The 18,026-nt window shown below is 44.3% G+C and overlaps 1 protein-coding gene across 1 annotated transcript in view; it reads left to right on the top strand.

Moving 5' to 3' along the window:
- The window catches only part of NUP210 (nucleoporin 210), a gene marked incomplete at its 5' end in the record, with an annotated part of 331,314 nt that overhangs the window by 174,282 nt on the left and 139,006 nt on the right, over positions 1–18,026 (top strand). The window contains 4 exons of the mRNA XM_082265210.1: positions 2,603–2,665; positions 2,895–3,074; positions 3,328–3,408; positions 7,462–7,593. Of these exons, the coding sequence (XP_082121336.1) occupies positions 2,603–2,665; positions 2,895–3,074; positions 3,328–3,408; positions 7,462–7,593 (456 nt within the window). The remainder of the gene's footprint in view (positions 1–2,602; positions 2,666–2,894; positions 3,075–3,327; positions 3,409–7,461; positions 7,594–18,026) is intronic.

The following is an 18,026-nucleotide window of genomic DNA, read 5'->3' as shown; positions in this document are numbered from 1 at the left end:
TCCTTGTGTCCCAGGCTGGCTCATCCTAGGGAATTTGCCTTGCATATTCTGGATGTTGTTTGAGCCTTTCGGGTCTATTTGGCAGCCACTTAGTCCTTTGTGAGGCCAAACTCGCTCTGCGATTTAAGACGGGTTGCAAAAGGGGCTTCCTCTGCTACCATTTCCAGATGGATCAGACAGATGGTGAACCAGGCTTATTCGCTTAAGGGTCAGGTTCCCCCCCTTTCCCTGTTACAGGACATTCTACTCGGGCACTTAGTGCTTCTTGGGCCTTCCGTCATTGGGCATCTGTGGTGCAGGTGTGCACGGCGGCCACTTGGTCATTGGTCATCAGTGCGTACTTTTTCAAAGTTTTACAAAGTGGATATTTTGTTATCTGCGGATACCTCATGCAAAGTTTTGCAGGCTGCGATTTTAGAGGGTCTTTTTTTCCCCTCGTGAGGGTATATTTTAGGTTGGGCTCCTGTGGTTCTAGTTGAGCTATTACCTGAATTGGCTTGTGTTTAGCCTTGGGTTTGTTATTCAGACCCCTCGTGTTTGGCACTGCTTTGGGACGTCCCTATGGTAAAGAATATGAAGCTGTGTCTGTCAATGAATGGAAGAGAAAATAGAATTTTTGTACTCGCCTTAAAATCCTTTTCTCCGAGTTTATTGACCGACACCGCACCAACCCCTCTAAGGAGTTTTTTTTATGCTTCTGTTACTGCTTGTTACAAAACGGAGTATCTCTAAGCAGAGAGGGGGAGTTATGCCAGCTGAGGACAACCCACGGGGCGTAGCCAAGCTTTTGTGTTGTCTGCCTAGTCCTACTCCTATAGAGGGCTGAATAACCCTATGGTAAAGAATATGGAGCTGTGTCTGTCAATGATCGAAAGAGAAAAAGAATTCATACCCCTTGAGATTTTCCACTTTTTGTCATGTTGCAACCAAAAATGTAAATGTATTTTATTGGGATTTTAGGTGATACCCAAACACAAAGGGGCACATCAAATCCTATTTTTCAAGGCACTGTAACAAGTGTGTGTGGTGTTGTATTCTACAAACCCCCATAAAAAAAAAAAAAAAAAAAAAGTTAATAAATATATTTGAGTTGTAAGGCCTCCTATATTAGCTTGGGACTCCAAAATTTGGAAAGTATCTGTATTTTCCACTTGCTGTTTTGCTTTACAGTTTATTCTGAGGTTATTCACAGGTCTGACTTTAATGAGTGCAAACTTCCTAACTGCAAGAGTTTGTCAGTGTTTTTAGAGATTTTGGGCCTGAGGAAATGACCAGGTTTAAATTTTAAAGGAAATATAAATTCTGACAGGTTTGTGTGCTAAGAATTATTTTTCTGTTAACTTAAGCCATTTGGGGGGCACATTTTGATCAAAGGAGTGTCACTGCCCTTTTCCTATACTGTTTTTCCATTATAAAACAGAAGGGGAGACAGCGCTCAATATTAACTGTGCATGTCAAAACCACAATTCACAAAATAGATAGTGGTTGGGTTCAACATAAATCCCTGATAACATCATACTTTTGATGATGAAACGCGTTGGGTCCCGTGCTATGCCCTACGCCACTTTTGGTTTCCCTGGAACGCAGCCGGAACGCAAACCGGCTGTGATGCTGTTGTAAGCTGTTTCCTGCAAACTTTTATGTAAGTGGCTACATTTTTCAATAAATCTGGATACATACATACTATACCATGAGCTTCCTCTACTCTTTTATGGCATAATGGAATGATCGTATGCTTGAGAGGAATACCCAGCGGAATCCACACCAGTCCTTCCTATACAGCGGATCAAGTCCCGGATATTTAAAGTGAGCGGGGAGACGAGAGTCTGGCCAAACACCGGAGATTCCCTGAAATTGCCACTTGCCTACTGCTAGGCCCCAAGGGGTCATCTGGTAAGTGAGCAGGACATCTGGTGACGGATTCCTTTTTTCCTGATTCTATATAAAGGATGCATCCTTACTGAGCACCGCAGTCACCTTATTTGTTTACTGCACAGACTGCACTTGCACTTTATAAACGGACTATAAGTTGTTTTATACCTATTTATAGTTGCACAGTCACTTTATGTTGAACCCAACCACTATCTATTTTGTGAATTGTTGTTTTGACATACACAGTTAATATTGAGCGCTGTCTCCCCTTCTGGTTTATATTCACTAGCACTTTGTGTTTTCTTTGACTAGCTGCTCAATGTTTTGAATGTGTGTGTGTGTGTGTGTGTGTGTGTGTGTGTGTGTGTGTGTGTGTGTGTGTGTGTGTGTATATATATATATATGTGTTTTTTTTTGAATAATTTTTCAACATTTTAATTATTTAATTAACTTCTTAGATCAACCTAATTTATAGTAATTTATTTCACCAGTCCGAGGGGCGTTCACGTGAGTAACAGTTACCCACACGCCCTTTTCGTACTGTTTTTCCATTACTTTTTTCCCAGTTCTTTACAGGTTTCTAGTCTGAACTCGTATAAGCTAAAAAAAAAATGCGGTTATGGAGATGATACAGTGCAGCAACAAAAAGACCATTATGCCAGGCTTTATATTTAATTATAGATTTGGAAGGCATATTTGTTTATAATCCTTTTACTATTATGTCCGACAGGTATTCCCTCCATTCCGACTCCTGCCTCGGAAGATTACACTCCTTATCAGTGCTACAATGCAGGTGAACATTCTTTTCTGTTAAAGACTGGATATTGTATACATTTCAGCTAAGTATATAGTGCAAGAAGCAGTATGCAGGGTGTGGTAACCCTCAGCAACCAATGAAATTGGTCTCTGCTGGTAGTACATATTGTGCGGTTTGATTTATTAAGCACATGTGGCTGATTTTTTTCTTTTTTTAGATTTGATGGACTATATATTAGTATAATTTTTATCCTTTTAATTTTTAGATCACATCAGAAGGTGGCCCTCACCCACAATCTAACATCATATTTTCTATCACGAATGAGAAAGTTGCTTCTGTGAGCACCAATGGACTGGTTAGAGGTGAAACAATTGGCAATGTATCGGTGACCGGGGCCATACAGGCTATTGATGCAGAATCTGGAAAAGCGGTTATTGTGTCTGAGGTAATGTGCAATTAATCATTCTCTTGTTTCTATACTGTACTTTTATATAAAAAATAAACCATAACATGAGGAACATTGTATAAAAATGTAGAGAGTTTAATATGACTAGACAAATTCCAAGGATGTGTCAAGGCAATGAAGTTTAACAGCAGTGTAATATGAGATCAGCTTAGCTTCTGCTCTAAAAAGGTTAACTAAGAAGCTGAGCGTTTTATTACCAGCTCCTATATTTAACCAATTTTCTGTATTTCAGGATAAAGTAGAGGTTGAAGTAATCCAGCTGAAAGCTGTTCGAATTCATGCACCCATCACTAGAATGAAAGGTGGCACACAGGTGAGTCATTAGGGGCAGAGCTCCCTTTCTACCAGTGGGCTAATGTAATATGTATGGTACCAAGATGGGCTGTGTTGTGTTTTTACTTCTTTTTTTTTTTTTTTTGTCTTTTTAGGAAAATTGTAATCTGAACCCCCCCCTAGCTTTAATACATACAATACCAGGCACTTTTACCCCCTTACTGCCCAGGCTAATTTTCACTGCTGTCGCATTTTGAATGACAATTGCGTGGTCGTTCAACACTGTACCCAAACGAAATGTTTGTTTTGTTCACACAAATAGAGCATTCTTGGTGGTATTTAATCACCACTGGGTTTTTTACTTTTAATTGTTGATAAATTTAGGTCACAGTGTATTCTGCTACATTTCTTTGGTGAAAATTACCCAAATTAGTGAATATTATTCTGTCTGTGAGAGAGTTTTTATTGAGTCCACAGACAATGGCACATATGTCTGAAAATTGATCAATCCTGATGTACTGACGGTCCTATCATATTTCTTGAGGCCCGAAAACAGCAGGACAGTACAAATACCCACCAAATGACCCCTTTTTGGAAAATGGTCCAAGGTATTTAGTAAGAGGCATGGAGAGTTTTGTCACCAGTGCAGTATAGCATTCTATAACTGGTGGGGCAGTGATCAGGGACACTGACTGGTGACAGTACCAATAAAAACAAAAATGTAATACTTAAGAATTAGGATTTTTTTTTTTTTTTTTACACTTCCATTGTTTACAGCTGTCATGAGACCAGCTGTGATTGGTCACATGCTATCAGCAGCTAGCCGGTACACTGATCAGTCGGCTGTGTCCGGTGGACGTCATACAACTTCCTCCCGATTTGCGCAGCCCAAATCGGGAGGAAGTTGTATGACGTCCACTTGGATCAATGAGAGGCCTGCCCAGTCGCCCTTTTGTTATAGGCTGGATGGGAACTGGTTAATAGTCACTGTGGGGGGAGATTTACTAAAAATTATGCACACAGAATCTGGTGCAGCTCTGAATAGTAACCAATCGGTTTCTAACTTCAGCTTGTTCACTTATGCTTTGACAAAAATACCTAGAAGCTGATTGCTTACTATGCAGAACTGCCCCAGATTCTGTATGCACCAGTTTTAGTAAATTTTACCCTATGTGGCCTTCAGAAATGCTTGCAAGTCCTTTGTATTTTTAACATAATGGTATTTTCATTAGCATGTAATGGTGAAGAGACAATAAGGAACACCTTGGCATATTAACCAAAGATCAAATGCATATTTTGTAAACTTTATGTAACGCCATTTTAATCAGACAAGTAAGAGTCCTGCATAAGTCTGACACCACAGGATGCCTGCATTTCCATTTATTTGCTATGAAAGCTGCGTCTTTGTCCCTCTCTGATTTTTTTTGATACTGGGAATTAACTTTTCATGACTTCAGGAGCTCAGGAAAGGTCAGGCCCCTGCAAAAGTGAAACATAGAGGAACACAGGAGAGGAAGATAACTACAGGTAGTTTTTGTTGCTCTTTAGCAGGACTTTTTAACATTTTAAAATGAAGCGAGTGGACTTTAAATCTTTAAATTATAACATGATACCTACTCCAGAGTAATAATTTAGGGCTTTGCAGAATCGCAATTAAGAATGTAGAGTTTGCTAAAAAAGACCATTCCTCTACAAAATGACATTAAAGCGGGCCTTCAGCCTCCCGAGGGCAATCCCACCTCTGCAGGAATAGGGCTATGTTTTTTTTTTTTTTTTTAATTTAAAGTCCCCCATGCATGTCACTTTCCTTAGGTGAATGACATGCACACTGCCTGCTGTGCCTCCCAGGATATGTACATCACATATCCCAGGAGGCATATCTTTTCATTCAAGGAAAGGAGGAGGGGGCAGGCATGTAAGTGCATCATCTAGGGGCCCGCCTGCTGAACCCAGACCAGCTGGCGGGCCTCTCGATATCAGAGAACATGATGGGATGGAGCTGTGGCCGGGCATGAGTGGATCTCAGCGGGACAACACTGGATCCACGGGATAAATGGGTGTCTGAAATACAGTGCATTTGGAAAGTATTCACAGCACGTCACTTTTTCTACATTATGTTGTCTTACAGCCTTATTCCAAAATTTATTAAATTCATTGTTTTCCTGAAAATTCTACAAACCATACCCCATAATAACGTAAAAGAAATTTGTTTGCAAATTTATTAAAAATAAAAATGAAAAAATCACATATACATAAGTATTTACAGCCTTTGCCATGACACTCAAAATTGAGGTCAGGTGCATGCTGTTTCCACTGATTATCCTTAAGATGTTTCTACAACTTTATTGCAGTCCACCTGTGGTAAATTCAGTTGATTGAACATGATTTGCAAAGGAACACATGTCTGTATAAGGACCCACAGTTAACAGTGCATGTTAGAGCACAAGCCAAGCCATGAAGTCCAGGGAATTGTCTGTTGACCTCCCAGACAGGATTGTATCGAGGCACACATCTGGGGAAGGGTACAGAAAAATGTCTGCATCATTGAAGGTCCCAATGAGCACAGTGGCCTCCATCATCCATAAATGAAAGCAGTTTGGAACCACCAGGACTCTTTCTAGAGCGGGACGGCCCTGGCCAAACTGAGTGATCGGGGGGGGGGCTGGAGGTCCTTAGTCAGGGAAGTGACCAATAACCCAATGGTCACTCTGACAGAGCGTTTCTCTGTGGAGAGAAGAGAACCTTCCAGAAGAACCATCTTTGCAGCAACCTACAACTCAGGCCTGTAGAGTAGAGTGGCCAGACGGAATGCTCTCAGTAAAAGGCACATGACAGCCGCCCGGAGTTTACCAGAAGCCACCTGTAGGACTCAGACCATGAGAAACAAAATTCTCTGTTCTGATGAAACAAAGATTGAACTCTTTGGCCTGAAATGGCAAGCGTCCTGTCTGGAGGAAACCAGGCACCTTGTATCCCCTGGCCAATACCATCCCTACAGTGAAGTATGGTAGTGGCAGCATCATGCTGTTGGGATGTTTTTCAGCAGTAGGAACTGGGAGACTAGTTAGGATCGAGGGAAGATGAATGCAGCAATGTACAGGGACATTCTTGATGAAAACGTGCTCCAGAGAATTCTTGACCTCACACTGGGGCGAAGGTTCATCTTCCAACAGGACAACGACCCTAAGCACACAGCCAAGATAACAAAGGAGTGGCTACGGGGCAACTTTGTGAATGTCCTTGAGTGGCCCAGCCAGAGCCCAGGCCTGAACCCCATTGAATATATCTGGAGAGATCTGAAAATAGCTGTGCATGGACATTCCCTATCCAACCTGATGGAGCTTGAGAGGTCCTGCAAAGAAGAATGGGAAAAACTGCCCAAAAATAGGTGTGCCAAGCTTGTAGCATTATACTCAAAAAGACTTCAGGTTTTAATTGATGCCAAAGGTGCTTCAACAAGTATTGAGCAACATGTGATTTTTTTTTTCCGTTTATTTTTCGGTTATTTTTAATAAATTTGCAAAGATTTCAAACAAACTTCTTTTACGTTGTAATTATGAGGTATTGCTTGTAGAATATTGAGGCGAATGTTGAATTTAATCAATTTTGGAATAAGGCTGTAACAAAATAAAATGTGGAAAAAGTGAAGCGCTGTGAATACTTTCCGGATGCACTGTATGCAGATACCACCTTCAGGTAAGCGGGGCCAAAAGAAAATGGGAAAGTCGGCCGGAGTTCCACTTTTTATAGACTAATTATGTTAATGAAATACCATCTTTTACTTTGTAAGGCAGAATGTATGTATTTTGCTTATACATTGTGTTAAATTAATATGAAAGTAACATGCAGCGTTTTTAGGTTAAAACTCTGAAACATTAAGGAATTGCAAACATTTCTTTCCTTATATTTTCAAATATTTTGTGCTGCTAAGATTTAGTACATATTGCCCAGGGGCCTGCTATTTTTGATTTACAGGCTAATTTTTAGTTGTAATATCATATGTATTATGTATTGCTGTGTGCATGTGTACATTAAAATGTTTAACTTATTCATCCATAGTAAGTGTATGCAATAATGTTTTCATTCACAACAGATGCCTGTTTATGTAATGGGAATATCTAGCAACCAGACACCTTTTTCATTTGGTAATGCTGTTCCTGGCCTTGTTTTCTACTGGTCTGTAGTAAAGCGGGATATTATAGAGGTGAAGAGCCGACATGATGAGGTGAGGTTCTTTTATCATCTTGCTAAATAACTGTAATAATAAACATGTTTGAATGATGTAGGAACACCTCTCTTCTCCCTGTAACTTACCTACAAAGGTCTAGGGTCCTTTATTGACTGTACTCAAACACCCAGAAACACCCTGAAGAAAGTTGAGTATGCAACACTGAGCGGAGATATAGAACTAGAACTGCAGGTTGAAAATAAAAGATAAAGTCCAATTACTTTACTCCGTTTTGTATATATTAAAATCAAAGAGTGGCGCTAGGAGTATTACGAATAAATGTCCTATATAACTCCTATTCACCACTCTGGTGCTGCTTTCTTTAAATTGTTTGTAAACCTTAAACATGAATTATAAACAAATCTTATCCCTTTATAGTGTGTATGTGAATCAATTAAGAGCGCTGTGTCCTTTCTGTCTGCTGCTTCATTTCTCTATAAACAAGCAAAAAATTGGGGGAGCAAACCCTGAACATGTATATCTAAAGCCGGTGCAGCTATGGACCAAGCAACATGTATATTAAAAAAGAATAGCACAACCATGCAAAAGAAAGGACTATTAAATATGGAGACAATCCATAAATAGTGGGTCCTACACTATCCATAAAAAAAGGGGTGAATCCAGCCTCTCCAACCCTTGGAGACAACACTCCTTGCTGGGATGGATGTGCTAATGCACTACAAAGGACTCCTCCTATCTCTACATTTCTCTATCTGCATAAATCACTTCTGACAAATTTTCCTGACACCAAGAGAAAAAGGGGAGGGAGCTGCAGCACTTAGCCTGTGATTGACAGCCTCAGCTCTGTTCCTGTGAGCGGTGTGAAGGGGGTGTGTTCATTCCCTCCAATCAGCTCTCTGAGCTCTCCTCACTATCCTCTGCAGAGAGTATTTTAGCTCTCTGCTCCCTTTTTTCTTAACTCTCAAACTGTAAATTCAGCACTTTAAACGGATTAAGAGAAGACTGCAGATAAACAGGTAAAACTTATAAAGGGGGATATGTTTAATCTGTGTTTTGCCTGGGGCCTGTCATTTCTGAGTATATGTAAGGAATTACAACCACTTTAAGTTTATATGATAAAAAATAAAGGGATCTGGCACCAAAAATGATCAGTGGTTGAGAATTGCAATAAAGAAATATGTAGTTGCAGCCAAATATCTGCAGGGATGTGCAGAATAAAGTGGATCAGCAAATCTACCCTAGAATCTTATATATCCTATAAAATCTTACAAAAAAAGGTGTAAGTGCAATAGTCATAATGAATAATAATTATGAAGAAAAGAAAAAAACTTTCTCCAATAATCAGTGCAAAAATATGTTCTAAATAGTGATACATTTTTTAAAAAATATTTTATAAAAAAAAACAGTTCGAATCAGTGAAAGAAATTAGTGAAATAAATGTGGGATGGCAAAACAATTCATATCCATTAAAAAAAAAAACCATAAAGATAAATATATAAAAATCTAAAAAATTCATAAGCAATGTCCATACATAAATATAAATATTCTTCGTAAAGTCCCAAACATTCAATTAAAGTGCAGAAAGGTGAATATATTCTGTGTAAGGAATCTTCTGTGAAATATTGTGTGCCAAACCACACCCAGTGTGCTCCTTTCACCAATCACCCCAAACTGACTAATATATATATATATATATATATATATATATATATATATATATATATATATATATATCTATCTCCAGCAAGCAGGTCCGCAATACACTCTATGTTGTCCCCATCACACAGACACTCTCATAGGAGCAGGTAAGGATATGCCATATTAAAGGAGGAAAAATAAATCCACATAGCGTAATTCCATAAAAAAGATTCTTTGTTTATTAAAAGTAAATATAAAACTCACATTTAGCAAGTGTCTAGCCGACACTAGGGGTCCCAGCCTCTCTATGTATGTGCTCTTCGCCTCCGGCTGTCTCACTCAAAGCCGCGAGCGCAAATCGAGCATGCACAGTGAGGTCCAGCGTCCTAGTCCCGCCCTACTAGTTTCGGCACTTGACGTCCTCATGGAGCGGCCTACAGATTTTTTATTTTTATATATTTATCTTTATTGATTTTTTTTTTTTTTTTATGGATCTGATGTGTTTTGCTATCCCACATTTATTTCACTGATTTTTTTCACTGATACAAATTTGTTTTTTTGTTTTTTTACTTTTTTTTTTTTATTTTTTATCACTATTTATAACTTATTTTTGCACTGCTTATTAGAGTTTTTTTTTTTTTTCTTTCCTTCATAATTATTATTATTCATTGTGGCTATTGCACTTGCACTTTTTTTTTTTTTGTAAGATTTTATAGAATATATAAGATTCTAGGGTAGATTTGCACTGATTTTATAGTTTGTAGTTTCTACTTTTAGTGTTTCTCTTTTCTGCAACTAAAACACTGGATATAAAGTCTGCAAATACATAAATTGGGGCTTTAGGGAGAATGACCCTCCCTCCCGTATATCAGCCTTTCACATTAAATGATTTGCATGTAACTTTTTAGGGATTCTGGCCATTCTGGTGACTCTGGACTAGCCTCGCCGGTCTTGGAACGCAGACCTAGTAAGGTTGGTCGCCGATGCTCCTTGGGGACTTCCCCTCAGGGAAGATCTTTTGTCTCGAGGTCCAATCTTCCATCCTGCTTTACTGTCCCTGGCTTTAACCACTTAAGCCCTGGAGGATTTGGCTGCTAAAAGACCAGGCCCTATTTTGCAATTCGGCACTGCGTGACTTTAACGGACAATTGCGTGGTCATGCGACGCTGTACTCCAATTAAATTGACGTCCCTTTTTTCTCTTATGTCCTCTGACAGTCGCCGCCCACTCATTCAATCTGCACATCTGGGTATTGGCTTTCTCCACAGGAGTAAGCTAGGCAGAAGATTTTGTTAGAATAATCACAAAACCTTTGTATAGACACACCTACAGGGGGCTGTCCCTCTGGTCAATACCCCCAGCTAGCTTCATTCCCAATTCAGTTTTCTGCTGCCTAGCTTAGGAGTAGGCTGGCTTTCCCTAGCTGTGGCTTCAGTCTCAGCTTTTTTCCTCTTTTTAGGTTTCTCTCTAAAAGCAAATGACAATGTCCCTGACTTCAGGGACTAGCCTGCGAAGTTGTTATCTCCGCCGGGATGTCTCAACTGCGGTACGCCCGTGTGTTGCTAGCGTCCCTTTCGGCTGACGGCACCCCCACTCAGGGTGGGAGGCTTCCTGTCGCAGAGCGGTGCCCACGTTCGCTGGACCGTTGAGTACCATGCTACCCCTCTGTCCCCCCTGACCGTGTTTGTTGGGATGTGTATGTGGGCCCTCTGTTTTGGGGATGACAGTTCAGTATGGGTTCTGTAATGTCCCCCTCATGGCTGTAGGTGTGGTCCCTGTGTGTCCCTTCCCGGTCCCTGTGGAGGCGCGCTGTCGCGGTTTTGACCGCAGTGTGGGGGGGGGGTGCTAGGGTCTCCTACATCCCTGGGGTGCTTGTGGTACTCTGTGGGGGCCAGTGCATGACATTTTGGGACCGAAAATAGCGCTAAACCGCGCAGCCGCCATTTTGGGTGGGGGCAGGCTGTTCGGCCTCATACTGTGGGCAGCAGCCATTTTCTGTCATCCTTTTGGCGCTGATCGGGCGCCATCTTTAGTGTGGGCATGATGTGCTTTGTGGGCAGCGGCCATTTTCCCAGAGCTTTTCTCCCATAGACTTCTATTGGCAACCATTTTCTTGTGGCTCAGGGCTGTCTTTGCCTCTAGGGGCGTGAGGTCACTTCCTCCTTTTTTCCTTTAGATCCTCAGCAGCGTGGGCAAGTATAGCACACTGTGGGGGGCTTTTTACTGTATTCCCTGGCCTGCATTCCTGCTAGCATTCGTTTATACAGTTTCCTGTAGCAGGGGACTAGGTCTCCACTTGCGGTGGGAATCGCCGATTTAAAGGGCCAGCGACATTAAAATTGATAGTGCTATTATGGATTCCCGGCATAGCAAATTCCCCAAAATCTGGTGGAAGGTTCAGGTACTCCTGAATCCTCTGCTATAGTCTCGCTTACTGCTGCACTTGCGACTTTTGCGTCGTAAGTTGACTTGTTGATGTCTGAGCAGGCTTCTAAGAAAAGGCCTAAGCTCTCTGTCTTCTGATTCAGAGCCAGATTTGATTGCCACGGACAACTTCCCTCCGGAGGGGTCTCAGTCCTCTCATTCGGATGTGGAGGATTCATCCTCAGGGTCAGCATGGGACCGCGCTGCGGTGGACGCACTTATCAGCTCTGTTAAGGACACTTTAAATTTGGATGATGAGCCCCACCTGTCTGGTAAGCGGTCTTCCTTTGGGACCCGCAAAGCCCAAAAATCGGGTCAGGTTTTTCCTTGCCCCGAGGAGTTTCACGAAACTGTTTTTTTCACTGAAATAATTTTGTGGTGCCCAAGAGATTTCAGTACCGTTATCCCTTTGCGGATCCGGTGGATTCTTGCTGAACTGCGGCTCCTAAGGTGGACCACACTGTGTCCAGGTTAAATAAAGCCACTTTAATGCCCGTGGAGGATTCTCCGGTGTTTAAAGACCCGGCGGATAGGCGGGTGGAAACACTTTCCCGCCACATCTATCTGGTAGTGGGTTCCTTGCTGAAGCCCGTGTTTGCTTTGGACATGGTCTCTCAGGCTGTTGTGGAGTGGGCCAAGATGCTTAGGCGCACTCTGATTGCTGACTCCGCTTCTCCTGGTGCTCTGAAGATGATGGATCAAATGGGCCAAGCCATTCTGTACCTGTGTGACGCGGCCTTGGATGAGGCCCCTTTGGTCACACGACTATCGGCGGTCGCGGTTGCGATCCGACACATCACCAGTCTTCCAAGAAGACCGTGACTGACATCCCTTATGCGGGGAGTTGTCTTTTTGGGGACTCTCTGGATGAACTGATCAAGGGGCTCACTGGGGGCAAGAGCACTCTTTTGCCCCAGGTGACTAGGGGGAAATCATCCCGCGCCAAGCGGGGTCCCTCCTTTATATCTAACCAGGGGTCCTTTCGTGCCTTCAAGGCACAAGACAAAGGGAAGTCTTTCAAGGCCTCTGGTGGCAAGAAGAAGCCTTGGGCGGGTAAGTCCAAAGCCGGTCACGCTGGCACGGCGACTCAGTCTGCCTCGTCCTGAAAGGGCGCCCTCACCCATTTCAGGGGTGGGGGGATGTCTACGTTTTCCCGAGCCTTGGCTGTCCAAGATTTAGGACAGGCGGGTTCAAGAACTCATTCATTCAGGGTACAAGATCGAGTTTCGGTCTCGCCCCGCAGACAGGTTCTTCCCCTCAAATCTTCATTTAACCCCGATCGTTCCTGGGATCTCCGGGCGGTTCAGGATCTCCTCGCCCAAGGGGTGGTTGTCCCGGTTCCACAGCGGGACAGGTTCCGATTCGCAATAGCGGAGGAGCCCTATCAGTTTGTGGCCTTGCCTTTCGGCCTCGCTTCAGCTCCAAGGGTTGTTACCAAGGTTTTGGCTCCTGTTCTAGCTTTGTTGCGGGTGCAGGGGATTGCTATCCTCTGTTACCTGGACGATCTCCTATTAAGGTCGAGCTCCAGTGCCACTCTGTTGCACGATCTGTCGATCACGGTTCAAACGCTCCAGGATTTTGGGTGGACCATCAATTTTCAGAAGTCTACTTTGTCCCCTTCTGTTCGCCTCCCTTACCTGGGGATGATTCTGGACTCCGCCCAGGCGAAGATCTTTCTTCCGGAGGACAAGCTCCGGATCCTGCAGGAGGAGGTCAGGTCCCTCAGGGACAACGAGTTCTCCTCGCTTCGGACCTGCATGCGGTGCCTGGGCTTGATGGTGTCGGCTTTCGAGGTTATCCCATTTGCACAGTTTCACACGAGATCCCTTCAAGCGGAGATTCTGGTCCGGTGGGACAGGCATACTCAGTCTTTGGAGAGGCAGATTGCTTTGAGACCCCAAGTAAGATCGGATCTCCTGTGGTGGCTCCAGTCTCCGGCTCTGAAGGAAGGTAAGTCCTTTCGTCCTTTTCTATTAACTGTGGTCACCAAGGACGCCAGCCTGTGGGGCTGGGGTGGAGTTCTGGGCAAGTTGTCTGCCCAGGGCACTTGGTCGGAGGGGGAATCCTCCCTGCCGATAAATGTCTTGGAACTGCGTGCAATCAGGCTCTGTTTGCTCCGTTGGTTGGATCGTCTTCGGGGCTGCCCAGTGCATGTGCAGACGGACAACGCAACTGCGGTGGCTTACATCAATCACCAAGAGGGGACACCAGGAGTTCCCGGGCGGCCAAGGATGTGGCCGAGATTCTGTCCTGGGCCAAGACGCAGGTAGCGGCGATTTCGGCGGTTCACATTCCAGGTGTAGAGAACTGGCAGGCGGACTATCTGAGTCGCCAGACCTTGGACCAAGGGGAATGGTCCCTCCACCCGGAGGTGTTTCAGATGCTGTGTGCGTGGGGATGATCCCTGGACGTGGATCTGTTCGCGTCTCGTCTCAACAACAAGGTGGGAAGGTTCGTGGCACGAACGCGTGACCCTCTGGCGGACGCATTGGTGGTGCCTTGGGCATCAGTATCGGCTGATTTATGCCTTTTCCCCCCGATTCAGTTGTTGTCCAGATTCCTTCGCAGGTTGGTCTTGGAACCGAGGTTGGTGATTCTGGTGGCCCCAGACTGGCCGCGTCGGTCTTGGCACGCGGACATCATGCAACTGGTCGTCGAGCCTCCCTGGCGGCTTCCGCTAAGAGATGATCTTCTGTCTCAAGGGCCGATCTTCCATCCTGCTTTAGTCGCCGGCTTTGACGGCGTGGCTGTTGAAAGCCAAGTCTTGAGAGACAGAGGTCTCTCGTCGGCGGTCATTCCTACCTTGCTCAAGGCCAGGAAGGCCTCCTCCGGTAAGATTTATTATCGTACCTGGAAGGCTTATTTCGCCTGGTCCGAGTTGCAGGGGTTCCATCCACGCTCCTTTTCGGTGGCGAGAGTGTTGGCTTTCCTGCAAACTGGTGTGGAGCAGCGTCTTGCGCTGACCACGATTAAGGCCCAGTTGTCTGCGCTGGCCATTCTTTTTCAGCGCTCTTTTGCGTCAAATTCCTTGAGTCCTCTTAAGGGCAAGGCGCCACGTCATAGACGGGGCCTTCCTTCACTGCTTATAAGCGGCTTTTTCGTACCTCCGGGTCGCAAGAAAAAGAGAAGCCGTTTAGGTCTTCTGGGAATGCCAAGAAGCCATGGTCAGGTAAATCAATGCCCAGCCAGTCTAGATCCACGGACAAATCCTCGTCTGCATGAAGGAGCGCCCTCACTCGCTTCTGGGGTGGAGGGACGTCTTTGCTTCTTTCCGGAACCTTGGACTTCCTTGATTCAGGACAAATGGATTCACGAACCGATTTGATCAGGGTACAAGATCGAATTCTGGTCTTGCCCGTTGGACAGATTGCCTTCGTCCAACCTGCGTGCCTCTCCACACCGGTTAAAGGATCTACGGGAGGCGGTACAAGATCTGCTGTCGCAAGGGGTGATTGTACCAGTTCCCTCTCAGGAATGCTTTCAAGGTTTTTATTCAAGCCTTTTTTCTGTGCCCAGAAAAGAGGGCAGTGTGTGTCCAATTCTGGCACTCAAGGCTCTGAACCGCTTTGCGCGGGTACACAGGTTTTGCATGGAATCCATTCAAATGGTAGTGGCGTCCCTACACCAGGGAGACTTTTTAGCCTCCATTAATATCAAGGACACATATCTACACATCCCTATCTACGCTTGTCACCAGCAGTTTCAATGCTTTGCCGTAGCAGAAGAACATTATCAATTTGTGACGTTACTCTTTGGTCCCGCCTCCGCTCCCAGGGTGTTTACTAAAGTACTGGCCTTGGTGTTGGCATTGTTGTGTCAAGGGGGATTGCGGTACTGGACGATCTTCTATTGAGAACAGACTCTCATTCAGCCCTGGTGGGCGACCTGATGATCACTATTGACTCCCTGCAGGAGTTCGGGTGGACCATCAGTTTCAAGAAATCCACCCTGATACCTTCCTTGAGACTGGCTTATCTGGGCCTGACTCTGGATTCAGCCTTGGCGAGGGTCTTTCTTCCCCCCCTGACAAGCTGCAGAAGTTGCAGGGGGCTCTGTGAACTTGCATGTAGACCTTTGGTCTGATGGTATCAATGTTTGAGGCGGTTCCGTTTGCTCAGTTCCATACCAGATCTTTGCAAAAAGAGATTCTGATCAAATGGAACAAGGATACAAAGTCTTTAGACAATTTGATTTGGTTGAGCCACAACACCAGATCTGATCTGTTATGGTGGCTTAACTCTCCAGCACTATGCCAGGGCAATTCCTTCCTTCCTCCCTCCCGTTGTTTTGGACGGTGGTAACCACGGACAGCCTGTCGGGCTGTGGCAGGATGCTGTGTAAGTTCTGTGCCCAGGGAACCTGGACAGTGGGTGGTCCCTACACCTGGAGGTGTTTCATCACCTGTTTCAGGTGGGGGACCCCAAAGTTCGATCTGTTTGCTTCTCGTCTCAACAAGAAGGGGTGTAGAGGTTCGTAGCCAGATCTCAAGATCCTCTGGCCGACACCACAGATGCACTGGTGGCTCCTTGGGGTGGGTATCGGCTGATTTATGCCTTTCTTCAGCTGAAACTTCTGCCGAGGCTTCTATGCAGAATAGAGGTGGAAGGGATTCCGGTTATTCTGGTAGCTCCAGACTGGCCTCACCGGTCTTGGTACGCAGACCTTCATAAGGTTTGTTGCCGTTGCTCCATGGAGACTTCCTCTCAGGGAAGATCTGCTGTCTCAAGGTCTGATCTTCCATCCTGCTTTACAGTCGCTGGCTTTAACGGCATGGCTGTTGAAAGCCAGGTGTTGAGGGATAGAGGTCTTTCTGACTCTGTGATTCCTACGCTCTTGAAGGCTAGGAAGTCAACTTCCAGGATGATATATCATTGAACGTGGAAATCGTACATTTCATGGTGCAAATCGCTGAAGGTACACCCTCGCTTGTTTTCGGTTGCTATTGTTTTGGCCTTGCTACAGAAAGGGATTTAACAGCGGTTGGCTTTGGGCACTATCAAAGGCCAAGTGTCGCCTTGGCGATATATTTTCAATGCCTGTTAGCTACGCATGTCTTGATTCGTACCCTCATTCATGGAGTGCGCCATATGGCTCCTCCAAGTTGGTCCCCGCTACCTCCGTGGGATCTAAATCTGGTATTTTCTGTTCTTCAAAAGCCTCCTTTTTGAGAACGTTCGGGAGTTTCCTCTGCCTTCTTTGTCTAAGAAGGTTGTCTTTTTGGTGGCGATCACTTCTGTCCGCAGGGTGTCTGAATTGGCGGCATTGTCCTGCCACTCAACTTATCTGTTGGTCCACAGTGATAAAGTGGTACTCCGACCAAATCAATCTTTTCTCCCTAAAAGTGGTTTCTGATTTTCACTTGAATGAAGACATTGTGCTGCTTTCACTGCCTGTCCCCAGTCCAGGAATCCTAGGGAAATTGCCTAGCATTCTTTGGATGTGGTTTGAGCGATCAGGGTTTACCTGGCGGTTGAGTCTTTCAGAAAGTCAGATGCTTTTTTTGTCCTTACTGAGGGACCGCGTAAGGGATTGTCTGTGTCTGCTGGGACCATTTCCAGGTGGTTTAGGCAGAAGGTTGTTTAGGTTTACTCGCTGAAGGGTCAGGTTCCTCCTTTTTCAGTGAAGGCGCATTCTACTAAAGCGCTGAGTGCCTCTTTGGCTTTTCCCCACCAGACGTCAGTGATGCAAGTTTGCAAAGTGGCAATTTTGTCGTCTGTGCATACAGAAACTCTGAAGACGTCACCGGATGTAACGAAACGCGTCAGTTTGAAACGCATAGCATCATTACGTCTAGGCAGCTGGAACGCAAGCCGGAAGTACCGCTCGCCACTCTGCAAAGGGGACGTACAGCCCGCACAAGCCGACCGCTGACCACCACGGATGTATTTTTTTATACTTAATCCTTGCCTTTTAACCCATTGTAGTGGGTAATAAACTTTATACAAACTTACTACACTATATGGAGCCTTTTGGCATCTAAGCGCGAAAGGTCCTAGTGCTGTAAAGCACATAGGACCCACTGGTTCTGGTAAGTGAATTTATCTAGCCACAAATCACGGCGAAATGGATTGACGTCACAGAATATTAAGGACAATCATGTTTAAGCACCTGCACCTTGAATTCTATTTGAATCGTATAAGGACCCTTCTTTGATCTTCTTGAGCACCAAGTCACTTTACATATATTGGACTTTTATACACCAACAGTCACGTTTTATTTATTTATTTTAATTATTCTTCACACATTTATTTATGTTTTTATGGTTTTTAATTACTAGAATATTGCTAGATCTAATTTCTGTATGGTATCGATTTATTCTTCTCATCACCTCAACCACTGTGATATTCGTTTGGCATTATTTATCAGCAAGCTCTGTAGTTAGCTTTTTTTTTTTTTTTTTTTTTTTT

Source organism: Pelophylax lessonae (genome assembly GCF_965119305.1).
Source record: "Pelophylax lessonae genome assembly, chromosome: 8".
Classification (NCBI taxonomy): Eukaryota; Metazoa; Chordata; class Amphibia; order Anura; family Ranidae; genus Pelophylax; species Pelophylax lessonae.
The sequence above is the reverse complement of the archived record's forward strand: the minus strand, read 5'-3'. Positions and strand labels throughout refer to the sequence as shown.